Source organism: Puntigrus tetrazona, chromosome 14, assembly GCF_018831695.1.
Source record: "Puntigrus tetrazona isolate hp1 chromosome 14, ASM1883169v1, whole genome shotgun sequence".
In the NCBI taxonomy this organism is placed as follows: Eukaryota; Metazoa; Chordata; class Actinopteri; order Cypriniformes; family Cyprinidae; genus Puntigrus; species Puntigrus tetrazona.
This window is the reverse complement of record NC_056712.1, coordinates 8,763,909-8,781,949: the sequence shown is the minus strand read 5'-3', so window position 1 is coordinate 8,781,949 and position 18,041 is coordinate 8,763,909. Positions and strand designations below refer to the sequence as shown.

The 18,041-nt window shown below is 38.2% G+C and overlaps 2 protein-coding genes across 3 annotated transcripts; one reads left to right on the top strand and one right to left on the bottom strand.

Moving 5' to 3' along the window:
* The first annotated feature begins 32 nt into the window (after positions 1 to 32).
* tbc1d10c (TBC1 domain family, member 10C) lies at positions 33 to 13,997 on the top strand. 2 transcript variants are annotated; one of them, XM_043257396.1, is made up of 10 exons: positions 33 to 532; positions 4,777 to 4,889; positions 5,368 to 5,464; positions 6,790 to 6,897; positions 6,976 to 7,082; positions 7,169 to 7,283; positions 8,181 to 8,246; positions 8,333 to 8,522; positions 9,543 to 9,703; positions 10,810 to 13,997. In XM_043257396.1, the coding sequence occupies exons 2-10, from the start codon at positions 4,777 to 4,779 to the stop codon at positions 13,852 to 13,854; spliced, it is 4,002 nt and encodes a 1,333-aa protein (XP_043113331.1). In that variant the 5' UTR covers positions 33 to 532; the 3' UTR covers positions 13,855 to 13,997. The 2 variants fall into 2 exon arrangements, with proteins under 2 accessions (XP_043113331.1, XP_043113330.1); XM_043257395.1 differs by lacking the exon at positions 33 to 532 and adding an exon at positions 557 to 4,488.
* On the bottom strand, positions 13,871 to 17,670 carry rad9a (RAD9 checkpoint clamp component A). Its single transcript, XM_043257397.1, has 11 exons — positions 17,348 to 17,670; positions 17,146 to 17,216; positions 16,899 to 17,021; positions 16,554 to 16,668; positions 16,130 to 16,229; positions 15,852 to 15,958; positions 15,669 to 15,775; positions 15,187 to 15,251; positions 14,573 to 14,680; positions 14,278 to 14,485; positions 13,871 to 14,186 (listed from the first exon to the last, which is right to left on the bottom strand). The coding sequence occupies exons 1-11, from the start codon at positions 17,379 to 17,381 to the stop codon at positions 14,064 to 14,066; spliced, it is 1,161 nt and encodes a 386-aa protein (XP_043113332.1). The 5' UTR covers positions 17,382 to 17,670; the 3' UTR covers positions 13,871 to 14,063.
* Between the last annotated feature and the right edge of the window lie 371 nt (positions 17,671 to 18,041).

Genomic DNA, 18,041 nt, shown 5'->3' with positions numbered 1-18,041 from the left:
GGAGTCGCGCAGCAACGAGATGAAGCGTCCGAGTTGACAGTTACACGCTTACACCAGTGTCAGATTATGTGTTTTTTAAATTAGGGATAATGTCGTGGTGTATCCGAGTGCTACTAAATACATTCTCGCTATAGCACTTTCGGAGATATGTTGTGCTATTTTTACATACAGTACTTAAATGAGAGTACGCTTATTATGCTGTTTGTATGCTATGCTAAATGCTATTTTACTATTAAACAGTGTGTGTGTGTGTGTGTGTGTGTGTGTGTGTGTGTGTGTGTGTGTGTGTGTGTTCACAACCACACTATCTTTTAATCGCGGCTCACAGGTGTAATATCTTCACGGAGAGGATCCTCTTGGACCAGAGCAGCTTCAGCAGTATCTTCAGCGGTCTTGAACAGCAGACCTAGCTGAGGCTGTGACCACAAACACTGGACTGGTCTTTGACTGGAACTACTTTGCTGTTCTTCACCATTATGAGAAAAACCTTCGTAGTGGTTTTTTATTAACTATTTACAGCTCACATCCCTAGGTGAGTAGTTCCTTAAGGTACTAAAACTACTCTCTTTGTCATAATTACTAGGTTTTATTTAAGTTACAGCTACTTTCAAGGCAAATAAAACTCTTTGCTTGCTCTTTAAATGACACTTATTTAAAATATTCAAGTGGCCCACAAATTAACCAAAAGAATATAAATATAGTCATATTTTGAATTGTACAAATATTGCACAATATTCCTGTCAATACTGTAATGCATACGTAAGTATCATACATAGTTCTCCTCCTTCTTCCGCCACTGTCTCAGTAATCTTTTTCATCACCTCTGCATTTCTGACAAATAAAATCGAGAGAGCAGCTTTTTAGTTCACTGACTGTAAATGAGAGGTAGAAGCGTCTAAAGTTTGCGTTTACCGGTATGATGCACATAGCAGGTGGGGATGATTCTCAATGGGGATCCCGGCCGATGTCTTTACACATCTGGTACACAGTTAGAGGCTGTTTCCCCCGAAAACAAAAAGTGTTTTACTTAAGTGAAGGGAGTAATATGTTTACATATGTTAACACATGATGCCATCACGTCATAGCATAATAAATCAAATAGTATCAAAATAAACATAGTAACATTTATCATATGTGATGTAAAGATCATCCATTCTTGTCTGTAGAATGGAATCCTCCCCTCCTGCCGATCTCTGGGTCTGGCACTAGCACTTTTAGCCGTAGCTTAGCATAGATAATTGAATCTGATTAAACCGTTAGCATCACCCTCAAAAATGACGCATGGGTGCAGCAGACGCAATGATATCTCACAGCATGAAAAGAGTTCCCAGCAATTTCAGGCACTGTTTAATGTCAGTAATATCAGCCTGGCGTGTTCCTTTAAAACATCCATTTTACTTGTGTCAGGAGTTGCCTAAATAATGACAGAATATTCGTTTTTGGGGGAAGAAAAGTAGATGTATCTCGTCTTATGTAAACTATAAACACCCTCTTTCTCTTTCTTCACGTAATGTAAACTGTATTCTCTCTTTATGTGTAGAAATTCCGTCAGTACAGAGAGGTTGTGGAAATCTGTGCTGGAGGGTGAGGAGAAATTTTTCTGAGGGGTCCTAAGGTATTGCAGAGATAATACAAAGGAGAAATCAAACATGACATCCAGCCATTATTTACAATTAATCACACAATTAACCCAGCGAACATATTGACAAGACCATAGAACAACACTTAAAAATGATTGGCGAGCCTAGGGTCATCAATGGTGTTAAAAAAAACGGCTAAGTGGCCTTGGAATTTTAGAAAGAGGTGAACTATGATCTCTGATCCAACTATGTGTGTATTATTAAGTTTACAAAAACATTAAATTCAAATGCATTTAGGTTGTCCTTTGTGGGTTATGTATTACTACCAACAGTAAAAATCATATCTATAAGTAATAGATAACTATATAACATATACAACTAATATCATTAGTGCATCCCTACATATCTGTTACGTTAATTTAAGTTTTATATTTAAATTCAAAAGGAAAAAAAAGTAGTGGGACATTTATTAATGTGTTTGTGAATGTTTTGAGCATTGTTTGGAATGATTATATATTATATGTATTTTATATATATTTTGCAGTATATCAGGCATCAGAAACAACAGGGGAGTAAAACTGCCTTGATGAGTAACAAAACAGACTAACTTTTGACATGCACTTTTGAAAAGCCAGAAATAAACGTCTATAGCGTACAGCAGGATGATTTTTATTTTGCCTTAAAATGACATTGATTTAATTATTTGACTAAAAAGGGCCTGTTGTTTAACTTGTTGCACTAAGCATTATTTAACATTTTTAAATCAATAATTTATAGCATACTTTAGTTTCATTTAGTTTTCATTCAAGACTTTTTTTTTCTTTGCGCCAAATGTAAAAAAAAAAAACAAATGCTGAATGCTGATTGAACTGTTGAATGTGTGTTGATTGTGTTGTTTGGCTGTAAGCATGTAGCATTCAAAAATATAAAGTCACAATTCAGAAAAAAGGCAGAATTGCGAGCAATTCTGAGAAAAAAAAATTGCAGTAACCATTTTCTTTTATTAAATTTGTGGCTGAAACTGGCTTTCATAGCAAGTAAATGGCACTAGTGAAATTTATTTTTTAATCTTTTATTTTGAGAGGGTATTACGACATCATAGGCATATAAGCCACTGCAGTGCCACTTGTTAAAAAATAAAGGAAATAATAAAAATATAAAAAATATATATTCATAAGCTTTTATATTTTTTATGTAATCATTAATAGGCTATTTTTCTTTTAAACGAGCAGTCAGTAGGCCTATGTCACGTGACTGGGAGTCCTGTAAAACACAGAGTACCCTTTCTCTTTATTTATTCCTTTCCCTTTCCAGCTTGTACTTATTTGAACAGTGCCTGAGTATCTGAGTGCTTTAAAATGACTAAACGTAAATCCCTCCAGCTTTAACGTCCAGGGCTGGCAGGCCTCGGTTGAGGCTTTGGCTCGAGGCGGTAGTTTTAGTGTCTTTCAGAACTACTTGCCTAGGGACGTGTACACATTGGCAGAGCCGGCTAAAAGCATAAGCGAACTAAAGGGCTATTTTAGGACCCCCGTGGTCACCAGAGGGCCCCCACGAGTAGCCTACGTGAAATTACATTTTATTTAATTTGTCATAAAGCATGTCCATGGGCAATAGTGATTATACGTAAGTGCAATATTAAAGAATTAAATAACCTGTACATATAATTTTGTGTCTTTCTCAAACGCGGTGCAGGGTTAAATCTATACAAGACTTTCTAATCAACCAATCAGCAAATATCTGTTTTAGGCTTATGATCAGGGTTAGGTGTTTCTCCTTGTTAATCAGCTCTCATTTCCCACTGATTTTAGCAGTACATTTTGGATAGGGTTAGTTTTAGGGGTAGGGATTGGGATAAGTCTATATTTGATCCAGGATCATGTCTTAATGGGAGTTTTTAAGAGCGCTTGAACTACTGCAAGTCAAAATGGTCTTTGAAAATGTAAATATAAATGTTATTTGCTCTCTTTCTGTGTGATTAACCCGGAAGTTAATTTGCATTAAGTGTCGCATTAAATTCACATTAAATACAGGCTAAAGTCAGCCGCATCAAAAAATGCATTAAAAAGTATGACACCTATACAGGCAGGTTTTTATACATAGTCAGATTACATCATCATGTTACTTCGGCCATCACCCAATATAGATCAATAAAGGTGAGAATGAAGACATTTCACGACTCAATAGAAAAAAGCTACTGTACGTCACATTGAAATACACAAAACATATTTTGTTTTAATAGGAAAACATGATAATCTGGAAATATTAACCACTGCTTCAGTTCTCAAGAGGTTTATGTTTACCTTGAATGTTGTTTTGAATTAAAAAAAACTAAAAAATGCTAAGTTATACCAGGTAAGTAACAACTTTTACCTTTTATTTTACTTACAGTTATTTAATTTGCGACTAAATGTTGCTAAAACAACTAGCTCTCCCAAGATGTGGTCACTTTCACCACCAATCAGCATAATTTCATTTCAGTGAGGAAGTTTTGCATTTTTTTTTTGATCTGCATGGTGTAGCTGAGACATTTCTAAAATAATGAGCCATATGGAATATATTTTAAAACAAAGCAAGTGACAGATCGTTTCCCTCTTTGTTCTCCTTCACTTCAGTCGAATAAATATTGAGTGTATTCTCTCGATTAATGCGATGCTACCTGTATTTCTTCACCACAGGGCACCAGTGAAACTGCACTTTCAGTTCCTTAGAACGGTTAACAAATCACTGGGCTATTTGATTTTCATCGTAAAGTAGGCCCTTTCTTCCTACCATCAGTTATTCACACACACACACACACACATGCGCAACCACACACTAGCTGACTTTACAGCGGAAGTCTTTGTCTTCGTTGTCTTCCCTCCCATTAGAGGACAACGACACCTTTGAGTTTGCCAGAAGCGTGAAGGTAGCTTTTGCTTTATTGACTTTAATCGCACGATTGACTGCTTTTCTTGAAAAAATCTAGAGCATTAATGATGACTCTGCGCTTAATGTGCATTAATAAATACGGTTCAGTTACCAATCAACGCTCGCTGCAGGTTAAACATCAGCACATGATACAGCGCCGTGTGTGTGTTGTGTCATGCAGTTGGATTTTTAAAAAAAACGGCGCTTGTTTGGTAGCAAAAAAGTGATTGCCATTCGCATCGTGTTTCTAAATGCATTTCTCTCTCATGCACACGCGTGCATACAGATGTCTGTTAAAGCAGACGACAGCAAGGATGAGGAGGGCGACCACGGGTCGGAGGCCACGGTTGTGGAGACGAACCGCTTCGGCTTTATTCTAGGGAACGGAGAAACTGACAGGTCAGTGTTGATGTCTGTTCACAACAGCGCTGAGTTCGGGCGAAACACGGTTCGAGCGTGACTGTGTCTGTATGCTGCGAGCCCTGGTTGAGCGAAGCGCGTGTGATTAAATATATAATCTGTGGTCAGGCCGTTTTTTGTGTGGCGCCGCTGACCCTCGGTGCTCGTAGTTCATAACTGATGATTATACATTACCGTTACCTTCCGCACCTCTTACTCTCATTTTCTCCTTCTCAACATCCTGTCATGTTGCCATGGTGATTTCTAGCCTGTCAGAGTGCGGTTTCCTGTTTTCTGTGTTTGCTTCTTGTGACACTCGTGCTTTGCTCTGGTAAGGGGACGCTCTTTAGAGAGGGTGAGTTAGGAAGCAGGGTAGAGGTGCGTTGCTTTGGCTTCGGGCGGAAAGTTCACACCGATTGCGCTGTGATGGTGACAGTGAAATGAGCGCAGCGTTGCTGATTGTGTGTGTTTTTGACAGGGACGGCCCATGTCCCGAGATAGTGAGACATCGAGAGTCCAAGTGGCTCGGCCTCATGACTCAGTGGGAGCAGGTGATGGAGAAAAAGAGCAGCAAGGTGCGTCTTTCTTGCTGTTGCATACTTGTGTGTTAAAAAGTATGTAATAAGAAGGGTCAAAGGTCATGTGGAACATTTAAAATATTAACTTGTGGGCCCCATCCATATCTAGGGACTAGAATATCATTCAGACGTTCATTTTTTTTAATACTGCAATAAGCAGATTGATAGTAAATATACAAATATTTATCTGTTGAAATGTTTAAATTACACGGAAATGTTTTTAACGCTTATTCAAGTGAAATATAAATTGTGAAATAAGTAATGAGTGAAATTAAGTGAAAATGCATTCGTTTAAATGTATACTGAATCAAGTAGCTGAATATACTTTAATATATTTTCTATTGAAACTTATGAGTGATGTAATTTAATTATATTTGTATTAACACGCTTGTAAAGACGTTTTTGTGTATAAAAAAGAATGAGAATGTATAAAGAAGAAGTATTTTAGTATGTTAAGCATATTATCAAATAGTTAAAATTGTAATTAAGTGCTTTACTTGTGTAAAAATATCAAAGACAAGTATATTTTGTCAAGCATGACACATAATTTATAATGTATTTTAAAGCTTCACTTTTCATTAGACATTAAGTGGACCTTTGGGTTTCTTAAGAAAGTATCATAAAAGTTTATTCAAACGTTTTTTCAAGTAAAATTGAGTACCTTTTATTTCATTAATATTACGTATCTGTTAGCATGCTATTTTAAAATGATATACTGTATTTTTAAGATTTAATGTACACTAAGTGCACATTCTGTGCAATTTCTTTTTCAAAAGGGACATTCTGATTATTTATAAGTTATTAAATAAAGCCTGTTTACGGAACTGGAAATTGATAAATCAATAACCAGTTATTGCATTAGGTATGTATCAGTTGCCCAGTCATTTCGCAAGCTGTCATTGGTCCAAACTGGCAGCAAAGAAAAAAAAAGTCTCCTGTTTGAATTAGATTTGGTGACATACCAAACCATCAAATTATCATTATTATTTTTTAAACGTATTCAGTTGATGGTTCATGATCTTCTTTGAGTATTGATTCATCTGTTGATTATACCTCGTGTCAGTCGGCCTACGTATGACACAGGATGTTGAATGTCAGATACTGTAGGTTGCAAATGAGGGCCAAATTCATCTCTATGTACCTTAACTAATAATTGAAAAAAAAATAGATTTGGCATCATTATATATTTAATGCTTTTATACATGATTACCAAAAATAAATGTTTTGTCCAATATTCTATCCCTGAAAGTCAAAATAATTTTTAGTGGAAGCTGCTTTTATTGCAGCAGACTGCGTGGCTCAGCTCTCTTCCTTTGTCTCAGGTCAAAGGTCAGTGTCAGAAGGGCATCCCAGCATCCGTCAGGGCGAAGGGCTGGCCGCTGCTCTGTGGAGCTAAGGATAGAAAAGAAAAAAACGTCAAACTCTTCGAAGTAAGTGATCGGTCATATGCGTGCGGTGTTTTGGATGCTCTTATACAAGCCCCCGTGTTTCCTCTGCGGCTCGTCTAGCGTCTAGTTAAAGCTCCAGATCATCAGGGATGGACCGATATCATCAAAAGAGACACAGACAGACAGTTCCCCTTCCACGAGATGTTCCAGTCCAAAGACGGCCATGGGTACTTCACCATGTGCTCTATAGCATTATAACTCGCGTGATTAGTCCAAAAGCTTCCTTTCTCATTGTGTATGTGTGTATGAGCAGTCAGAAGGACTTGCTGGAGGTCCTGAGAGCCTACACTCAGTATCGTCCAGACGAGGGATACTGCCAGGCGCAGGGTCCAGTGGCTGCTGTGCTTCTGATGAACATGCCCGCTGAGGTATGAGTATTTATCTGCTAGAAAAAAGTAAATAACCAAATAATATGCCACCTTTGACGCGTTTATAACGTGCACTACCAGCTATTTTTCTCGTACTCAGCAAGGCTGCATTTATCTGATTAAACACAGTAAGGCGGCAATATTCCGAAATATTTTAAATAGCAGCTCTCGAATTTTATTTTCAAAATAGTTTAATAGAACAAAAATTGATTTTTCAGCCTCATTACTCTTCAGTGTCATACGATCCTTCAGAAGTCAGTCTATGTACTATATATATAATATATCTAATTCATTTAAAATTGATGAAAACATTTGAAATTGATTTCTTTACTGATTCTTTTGATCAGTTTAAAAGGATTCATTTATTTCAAAACTTTTTTAAATAGCATGTTGAATAAATTATGCTGTGATAAAGAATTTCAAACAGTAATGTATTATCATTTTGCCACTTTATTGCTATTTCTTAAAGGGAGAGATTGTTAATGTGGGGACTTTTTGTTCTTGGTATTTTGGTGTGTCTGTGTTTTCTGTAGATCTACAATAACCTAACATCAGTTCACAGTAATAAACAAGCTATCAAAAAAGATAACGTTATAATCAGTAACATAATAGACTGGTGGAAAAATACATTGGTTATAATGTTTTATCATGACTAATTAATTGATGACTCAATATTATCTCTATTAAAGAGAAAATAATCACTTCATTGAATGTTTAAAGTGAATAAAATTGCCTTGACAGTCTATTATATTGTAAATCATATTATTTACACACCATAGTTTTGGTTGATATTTTAGAGGGGCAATACTCAAATGAGTGGCGTCCAGCTATTATCCCAGAAATTGCATGAGTTTGTTTGCTTGCAAGCTTGATGTTTAACATGGTTGTTTGTTTTAGGAGGCGTTCTGGTGTCTGGTGCAGATCAGTGAGCTCTACCTCCCTGGATACTACAGCCCTCTGCTGGTAGGGCAGCTTTCCATGACCATAAAAACAACGGTTAAACGAGCGTTAAAATGTAGAAATGGGCTTTTGATTTTCTTTTTCTTTAGGAAGGTGTTTTATTCGATGCCGCTGTTCTGTCAAGCATCGTAAAAAAGCTGTGTCCAGCCGCACACAAACACCTACAGAATCAGGGGGTGGAGCCTCTGATGTTTGCCACCGATTGGCTGATGTGTCTGTACAGCCGTCACCTGCCCTTCGAAACTCTGCTCAGAGTCTGGGATCTCTTTTTCTGCTATGGTTTGTTTTCAACTGTATATTTGCGTGATTTAAAGGTGCACTTGGTAATTGTTTGTTTTACTTTGGGTTTAGACTTTATACTGACACCTACTGGTCTGGATGATAAATCATGCAATTTTTTTTGGATACCACTGGCCATCGCAGAAAGCAAGGTTAACTTGCCGGCACATTTATTCTACAATCTAGGCCTAAAATTTATAATGGAGAATCAAAACTATATTGTCATGTCAGATGTAATTTTTTATCATATAAATAAATACATTATAGAAAATTCATGATATGTGAGATGATTATAAAATAAACATAATAATATGAATATTGTATATGCCAGTAAAAATAACCATATTTGAATATCTTAACTTACATATTTATATATGTAATATACAAATATACTATATTTTCTTAAACATATTCATGTTTATTGCATATTCATTCATTCATAACACATATATAGTACACACTTATGTAAACGAAAAACTTTTATTCTGCATGTATTTAACAGCACTGATATACATCAGTAGTGTCAAATAAATCACATCAAGTTTTTTTTCTCCCAGTGTCTATACTGTATATATTTATTCTGTATAAATACACACACATGCATGTATATATTAAAGAAAAAAAAATACATATAATTTCTATATATCTGATATGTATACATGTAAATATTAAAAAAATATATACGGATGTATGTATTTATATATACAGAATATATACGTTATGCACAGATATATTACATGAATAAAACCTATTTTGGATGTAATTGTTATTATGATATCATTATGATATGAATCAAATCAGCCAACTGTTTTCTTGAAGTATTTTTTTACTTTACGTACCCCTGCTTGATTAATGCGTGTCTATTGAATTTAATGCATCCTAGCTGAATAAAAGTATTAATTTCTTTAACGAGATCATGCAAAATTTACACTTACTCTTCTTTATTACTTAATTACACTTCTTTCCGCGTGGAGCTGCTGTTGAAGTCCTTGCACTGACCAGAGGTTGTGTGTGTCGCAGGTGTGCGGGTTTTGTTTCAGGTCGCTGTGGTGCTGGTTCGCCGGTGTCTGGGTGAAGGACGATTAAGAAAGGAGTGTGACGGACAGATGGAAACACTGGAGAGACTACGAGGGGTTAAACAACGTGTCCAACATGAGCAGGCTGATGCTTTTATCCATGAGGTAACGTTACCGATCATCTAAGGTCATCTGAATAAAGGCCCGTTTACATCATAATGAATCTTCTGTGAGGAATTTGCTGCAATTTTAATTTGAATGACAGATACATTCACATGGCAGCAACACTGCAGATTTAGAACTAATCTCTTTTCCATGGTACTGGAAAAACTGAGGCACTTACATTTTTCTGAAACTGCCACCTACTGTCAGAGAGTGAATATGCATTTACATTTTACATTTTTATACATAGTAGGGTTATTTCACCCAAAAATGAAAATCACCCCATTATTTACTCACCCTCGAGCAGTCTTAGGTGTATATGACAGATAAATCTAATCTGAATTATGTTAAATTAACCCCTTTATCAACCCCATGGATTCATGCGTAGTACTTTTTATTATGGATGTACACACTTTTTTAGGCTTCAAAATCTCAACACCCATTCTTATATAGCTTATTATAAAGCTTGGAAGAGCCAGGGGATGTATGTGTATGAGCCTAATGAAAAAAAAAAATAATATTATGAACATTTGTGTTGGAGTGAACAGGCCTTAAAGGTTTAATCTGCTCCAATATTAACATTTTGTCATTAAATACTCGCCCTCATGTAAGAGCTTCGTCTACGAAACAAATGGAGATATTTTTGATGCATTCTGAGAGCTGTCTGACTCTCCCACAGACATCAATGTAACACAACCAACATTTAGAAACGTAGCAAGGAGTTTGATAAAATAAGCCATGTGACATTGGGTTCAACTGTACTTTAACGAAGCTACAAGAATATATTTTGTATGCAAACAATACTAAAATAACAATAACAATTCATCTTCACATCAACTAGCATTATTTTGGAGATTATCCACTGAACACAAATGCATTATTTTACCGAGCTCCTTGCTATGTTTCTGGACGTTTATCATGTTAATTCCATTGCTGTCTATGAGAACATTAGAGAGCTCTCAGAATGCATTAAAAATATCTTAATGTGTTTTCCCCAAGATGAACAAAGGTCTTACCGGTTTGGCAACACATGAGGATGAGTAATTAATGCAAAAAAATTAAATAACCCTGACAGATTTATTTACTTAAAATCACTGTTTCATCCTCAGGTATGTTCAGTGTCTCTGTCCTTGACGGACCTGCAAAAACAAACTGAGAAAGAGCTGGAGAAATGGAAAAAAGAGAGACCAAACTCGACCTTTGACCCAAGAGGGCGATGTCATGGATACCGGATGGTTTGGGAAAGATCACAGGATAAACCAAAGGATCAAGAAAAGAAGGAGCGACCGAAGGGGAGCCTGACTCTTCCTCTCACGCGCTCACATTCTTCTCTTTCTCCTTTGGCTCTCCGTAAGAAATGGAGGAAGAGGAGCAGTAAGACCGACATGGAGGAATGGGACGGAGGGGGAAGAAAATTCTCGCGAAACGTTGTGGAGGAGAGCGACGATGAGGAGGTGAGGAGGAGGAGTGTGTGCGGTATCGTTGAGGAGCAAAGGGCCAAGCGGGACAGGCTAGCCGACGAACTCTGCTCAAACAAAGGTCTCAACACACATCCCAAAATCTCAGTGGTGGTGTCCTCCAGCATTGACTGCGATGTTTTTGAGAAAGAGCATACAGAGACATCTTTAAACCAACAGGAGGATCGTCCAGAAACAGCACAAGGTGATGAGAAAGAAAAGACAGCTTGTTGTGTGATTGAGGAGGGCATACATTGCCATATACAGGACACGAGTCAAGATGCACAGAGTACAGAAGCTCAAGGAGATCAGGATGGACAGGATATGGAAAAAGACAAAAATCGAGATGATCAGAACACAGAAGCACCAACAAATCAAAATGAACAGAATACAGACACACAGACGTGTGAACAGACTGTGGAGACTGAGAGGATTTTAGAGCCTTGTGAACAAAGTACATCACAGGAAGACTCCAGTAAACAGGAAGAGGAACTACAACCAGACAGCAACATCCAGGAAGAGGAAATACGAAAAGAACACTGCAAACAAGAACAACAAGCAGAAGATAGGTTACCAAACACCACATTGAATGAAGAAAATGAGGAAAATATCCCAGAGAAAGAGGTACAGATACATGTTTTTCCGGAGGAAGAGAGGTCTCAAACATCTAGTGATCAACATGAAGCAGAAGAAGAATCAGAAAGGCAGAGAGAAGATTCGTGCATAAATACAGCTATAGAGCAAGATGAGGAGACTCAGCTTATTAGTGAAAACCATACTGACGCAGACAAGGTGAAAGGGATTCAGCAAGAGTTTGATGTTCTCCCTGAGGAGACCACAGAGATATCAGACCCTTCAAACATGTGTGAGGAGAAAGATGGCGAGACACTGGAGGATAACAGGCAGGATACTAGCTTTGACGAGAATGAAAGTCACTCTCATTGTGTTAAAGAGACACTGCAAACACCTGAAATAGTGCTAACATCATTCTTGTTAAAAACTGAACAAGAAATTGAAACCGAGCATCCGGACGAACCAACAGATCCTGAACAGCAATCCCAATCAGGCGAAGATGTGGAAGATGCTGAAGGATCTGGCAACCCAGAGCAGAGTGAAGTGGATTCTGCCGATGACACCAATATCATTGATCCTCAGGAGGAGAGTGCAGCATCAATACACTCTGATGGCACATGTCATGATGAAGAAAACAGTGAGATTAATCCCAAAAATAATGACGTTAATAAACCTGAAGCTGAAAACATAGTGTGCTGTGAAATCAATACTGACGAATCAAGCAACCTCACAAACAATGCAGAAGATGATACTTGTAGATATGTCCATGCAGAAAGCAATGAAATGCATGCTGCTCCCAAATCAGAAAACCTTCAATGCAACACAATAGATATTGCTGCTGATTCTGGCGAACTTGAAAACAATAGTCCGGAAATTGCTGCTGGATCTAACAACCCAGATAGCAACAGTGTCACTGTTACAAGAGACTCTGAGAGGAGTGAAGTGGATTCTGCTGATGGAAATCTTGAAAACAATGATGTGCATGATACAACTGAATCTGGCAACTCTGAATGCAATATGACAGATCTTACCACCGAAACTGAAAAACCAGAAAGCGATGCCATGGATGTTGCTTTTGGATCTGACAGTTCAGAGAGAAATATAGATGGTTCTCCTGACGAAAACCCACAATACAGCAATGAGCAAGTTACAAGTGGACCTGGCAACACAGAGAATAATATAGTGGATTGTGCTGTTGGATCTGGCAACCCGGAGAAGAAAAATGTACATGTCACAGCTGAATCTGGCAACTCAGAGAGCAATCCAGAGCATGTGACCACTGAATCTGACGCCCCAGAATGCATGGATGTGCCATCTACAAGTGAATCTGGCAACACAGAGGACAATATAATTGATTCTACAGTTGGATCTGGCAACTCAGATTACAAAGAAGATATCACAACCAGCTCTGAAATCTCAGAGACCAGCAAAGAGCTTGTAAGCGCAGAATCAGGCAACCTTGAGAGTAAAACTGAGGATTCTGCTTCTGAATCTGGCAACCCTCATAACAATAAATGTGCAATAGCAGAAAACTGCCAGGGTTTAGAGTCCACTCCTTCAGTTTCACCTTCAAAAACCACAAGCCCAAACGTCCCACCGGCTCACGTCCGGGTGCGCAGGTCTTCCAGCTCGCGGGTTTCCTATCCCACAATCCTCTCTGAGGACACCTTCAAAGAACCACAGCAGCAAGAACACACGCATTCAGAACACACACCACCGACACCGGATACACACGCTCAGCCCAACTCGCCGACAAAGTCAGGCCCTCCAAAACGTCTGGGTCTGTTTCAACGTCTCAGAGGGGAGACCAATAAAACCCCCGTCCCCAAAATCCTCATCCAGGACTTCAGCGAGAAAGAGGAGAGGCTGACGGCGAAAGAGAGGAGGCGGCGGAAGAGAGAGAAAGAGCGAAAAGAAAGAGAAGAGAAAGACAGAAAGAAACGTGAGAAGGAAATGGAAAAGGACAAAGAAAAACAAAAAGAAAGAAAAAAGCCTCAGACAAGAGGAAAGAGCTTCCAGGTGCTGAGCAGGAAGGGTGATAATGCCGTGACCCCGGGGAACAGTGACTCTCAGACATCCCGCGCCAGGAGAAACTCTGCTCCTTTTTCCGACGGATATTTTTAAATAACAAGAGACTCGATAACAGCGGGAGTGAGACGTTTTAATGTGACTTGTGCAATGATTTGATGCGGCTTGTTATATTCACTGCTTCATCTCTTGGTTTAAAACCATAATTATTTTCATAGAAAAATAAAATCAGGAGGAGACGTGTGTGTGTTAATGTATTCGGCAGTCTTTGTGAGGCTGGATGTGGGAGTTCAGCCGATGGGCGGTTATGATGTTTCTGTCTGGTTTTCATCTTCGCTGTCGCTTGCCAGCACTTCCTGGCTCTGCATCGTCTGATTGGGCAGCTGAGAGGGAGTGGGCAGAACTGAACCGAAGAAAAGTGAACAAAACTGAAAGATAAGAAAGCATGAACTGAATGTTAGTGGGATCTGGGCATTAGGTCTTATATTGTTAAATGGTCCATTTGAATGATTATTGTACCTTTTTGTTGGGAGGTCCTTCTCTAAGTGCTTCCTCCTCCTCCTCCTCCTCCTCCTCTTCACTGAAAGAGTGCTTTCTGTTATTGGTGGGTCTTGGTGGGGATGTGGGGACGTGTGACGGTCCAGGAAGCTCACTGGTCTCCATGGCGATGAGAAACGAGTCCATGTCATCACTCATGAAGTCATCCGGTGGCTGTTCTGTGTCAGTGCTGAGGGGAATAAGCGTTAAAGCACCAAATAGAACTCTTTATAAAGCTTTTAAGGTTATTTAGAATATATTTTATGAATTTAAGTACCGTTTTGTGTTGGAGTTGACGTGGTTCTTGGGATGCGAGTCTTCTGACAGCGTAGCGAGAACAAAATTTGCCTCCAGAACACTGTCAGTTACACTCAGGATAACTGGACTTAAACACAGGTGAGGACACACAAATACACTTTTATTTTAAAAGTTTGGAGTAAGATTATTATTATTTTTTTATAATAAATGCATGCTTCTACTCAGAAAGGACAAATTAAATTGATCAAAATTGACAGGAAAGATATTTATCATGTTACACAAGATTTCAAATAAACGCAGTTCTTTTGAAATCTGTATTTATTAAAGAATCCTAAATCATATTAAGCAGCACGACGGGTTCAACGAGGATAATAATAATAATAATAATAATAATAAATATTTAAAATGTATTCAAATAGTAATGAGTTCTTTTAAACTGTAATAATTCTTAACAATATTATTGTTTCTACTGTATTTTTCATTAACTAACAGCTGCCTTGGTGAATCATATTTTTAAAACAACATTTAAATAATTTACAAATCTGAACTTTTGATTGATTTTCATACATGTCAATTTTACATATTTGAAAGTGGTGAACTTGAGCGATAAGTCAGAAACAAATAGAAACGAACCTGCCCGGCTCATCGAAATACATCGAGACTGGAAGACCAGACGACTCCGCAAATACAAGCAAACCCTGATGGAAAAATAAAAAAATTAAATAAAAAAATGTAATGCTTTAAAATTATATGGCTATAGTAAAAAAAAACACAAGTAAATCAAATTTAATTTGACATGATTTATGTTTTTGCTCCTTCTTGTGCACAATTAATCATGCTATTTATAAATAAATATTAATAAAGAAATATAAATGAGAGTCAATTAAACCATTTGCACTAAAAACCATTGTTTATAATTACGACAATAAATTTAAATACTATAAGAAGTAATTCCAGTTTGCAATATCAAGCTGTTTTGTACAGATTAATGTTAACTGGAAACGGATGAAACCAGAGAAATAAGGTGGATGTTTCAGTCAGAAAGTCGTGAAGTTGTGTCAGATGTGTTGTCTTAACTGTGAATGTGAATAAGGTTTGTGTGAGAGCACGCTCACCCTGAGCTCTTTGAGGCAGAAGGTGATGCTGGTCTGACTGGCCACGGAAAAATGATCAAACTCCTCCGAGCTCAAACACAGCTCAGTCATCATTGCCCGCGATGAGTCTGAGAGAGGAAAGACTTTGTTTCACTTGAATCGTTTCACGCACATCAGCAGAACATAGACAGACTCGGCTGATACCAGCATCGTCCTCCACGTGGTTCCTGAGCCACACGCGATCACCGCTCACCGACAGGTTCACCTCCTCCAGAGACGGAGGGAAATGCAGAACTGTGTCCACCATCAGCCTACAGGACAACAAAAATAAATAAATCAATAAACAGACTCTGAATGGAAATGCAAATGGATCGTCAAGTGGAAAATTGTCCTAAAACCTGAAACCAAAATTCATTTTCGTCTTTTTTTTCCACTTCAAATGCGGACTACTGTAATATTGAGGTGTTGAAATGAATGCAGACCTGGGTTGAGCCTGTAGCACGTTTGCACAGCTCTCTTTATCAAACACGGCCTGCAAACTCTCACAGTCCTGGAAGGACAAATTGTGTGTTTTCAAGAGCCCTATAACAAACACACAGTTTAGGTGATCATATTGTAAATTACACCACTTCTATGCAATTTTTGAAAGAAACTGTTTACTGTGCCATAAAAAAATATCATATTAATTTGCAGAACACTTTTTTAAAAAAAACTCATTGTAAAGCAGCTTTACAAACAAACAGGTTTGTTGATATTTATACTATGTTCATTCCTCATAGTCTCATAGATAAGAGCTACATTTAGTCACAATATGAACGCTCGAGCATTTGGTACGGTTTAATACTTGCATACATGCAGGTGTGCGATAATATATTTAATCCTACTAACAAAAAAAATGTGTTTTACCGTGTTTACAGTGCAGAGTAATGGTCAACCGACTCTTTCCACCATTCAACTGAATACGGCATTTCTCTACAGAGCGTTCGAGAGACGCTAGGGACTTGAACACAGCCTGAACGCTCTAAATAACATAAGACAAAGACATGGTAGCAATCAAACATTTACATTAACAAGATTTTTTGTGCATTTGGAACGGTCTTCGATGCCATGTTACATTTCAACATGACTAAAAGGTTAGTACGAGCCAATTATTAATACGTCAGACGCATTCAAGTGCACAAGTGATGAACGGGCAATTATTTAGCTCATGAAACATGCAGGGATGGAAAGAGCAGGAACATGAATTTTAACCTTGATGGGCATCTTGCAGCGAAAGCTCTGGTCTGAAGGAGCCTGGTATCTCTGGAAGAAGAGAGGAGACAGCAAGAAGCAGGCGAAGGCTGACCGGGAAGAGTTGACTGACCGCAGAGCCAACTAAAAACACAGGACACAAACAAGTCAGTACAGGAGCTGACATTATATATGTGTGTGTGTGTGTGTGTTAAGACCTCACTATCTGACTAAACAAACATAAACAATCACAAACACATACACATACCCCATCTTCCACAGGCTCCAAATACAGCTCCTCTCCGATTCTCGACAGGGAATGTATGGCTTTGGCTAAAACTACAACAAGAGTGGATCAGTATTCTTCTATCCCTAAAGTCACGCACGAGAAGCCCGTTTATACAGAAAGAGTCAGACCACTAGCTTTGCGTTTTTAAGCCAACTTAACCATTCACGAGTTTAGTTATTACCTTTCACGTTTCCTCCGGTGGCAACACAATCCATTATATCGTGCTTGCCAATAGCACTCCTTTTAAACGACGTTTACATAAAGTTTACTTTCACCAGCTTTTTATAACGAATCACGGAACCGGCCACATGACGCCAGTGGCCGGTATAACGCAAGAAATCGATCGTAAAGAAAAGTTAAGACCCGTTATCTGTTATCGCATTCATAAGGGACATCGTTCAAAATACACAGAACTCGTTATAAGCTGATAACTGGAGAATTTGTCAGAAGTGCGCCGCTGTTTACTTCGAATCGGATATGTGGCGCGTATTTTCTTCTCTAGCCAATCAGAGCCAGGGATCAGATAGGCGGCGTTTGCGTCATAACTAAGCGCCCGTGTACAAGCGCTTACGTATGTGAACTGAGCAGTATAAAATTAGTAAGGAAAGAAGTTAAGGGCTGTTATTTAATGCCGGGTCCGCTTGAAGGAAATTGTTTAACGGAACGTAATTAGACAGCTTTTACAATTCCTGTGACAGCAGCACAACCGCAAAATATTTATATTGCTTATTTTAAACCCTAAAGCAGAGTCGCTTTCTCACTTCCACAATACCGCCTGCTCAAAAATGCAACGTTGTGTATTTTAGCGGAAGTTGATTTAACATTGTTTAATTGCGTGACTGTTAATCTGTTATTAAAGTATTTAAAATAAAAGG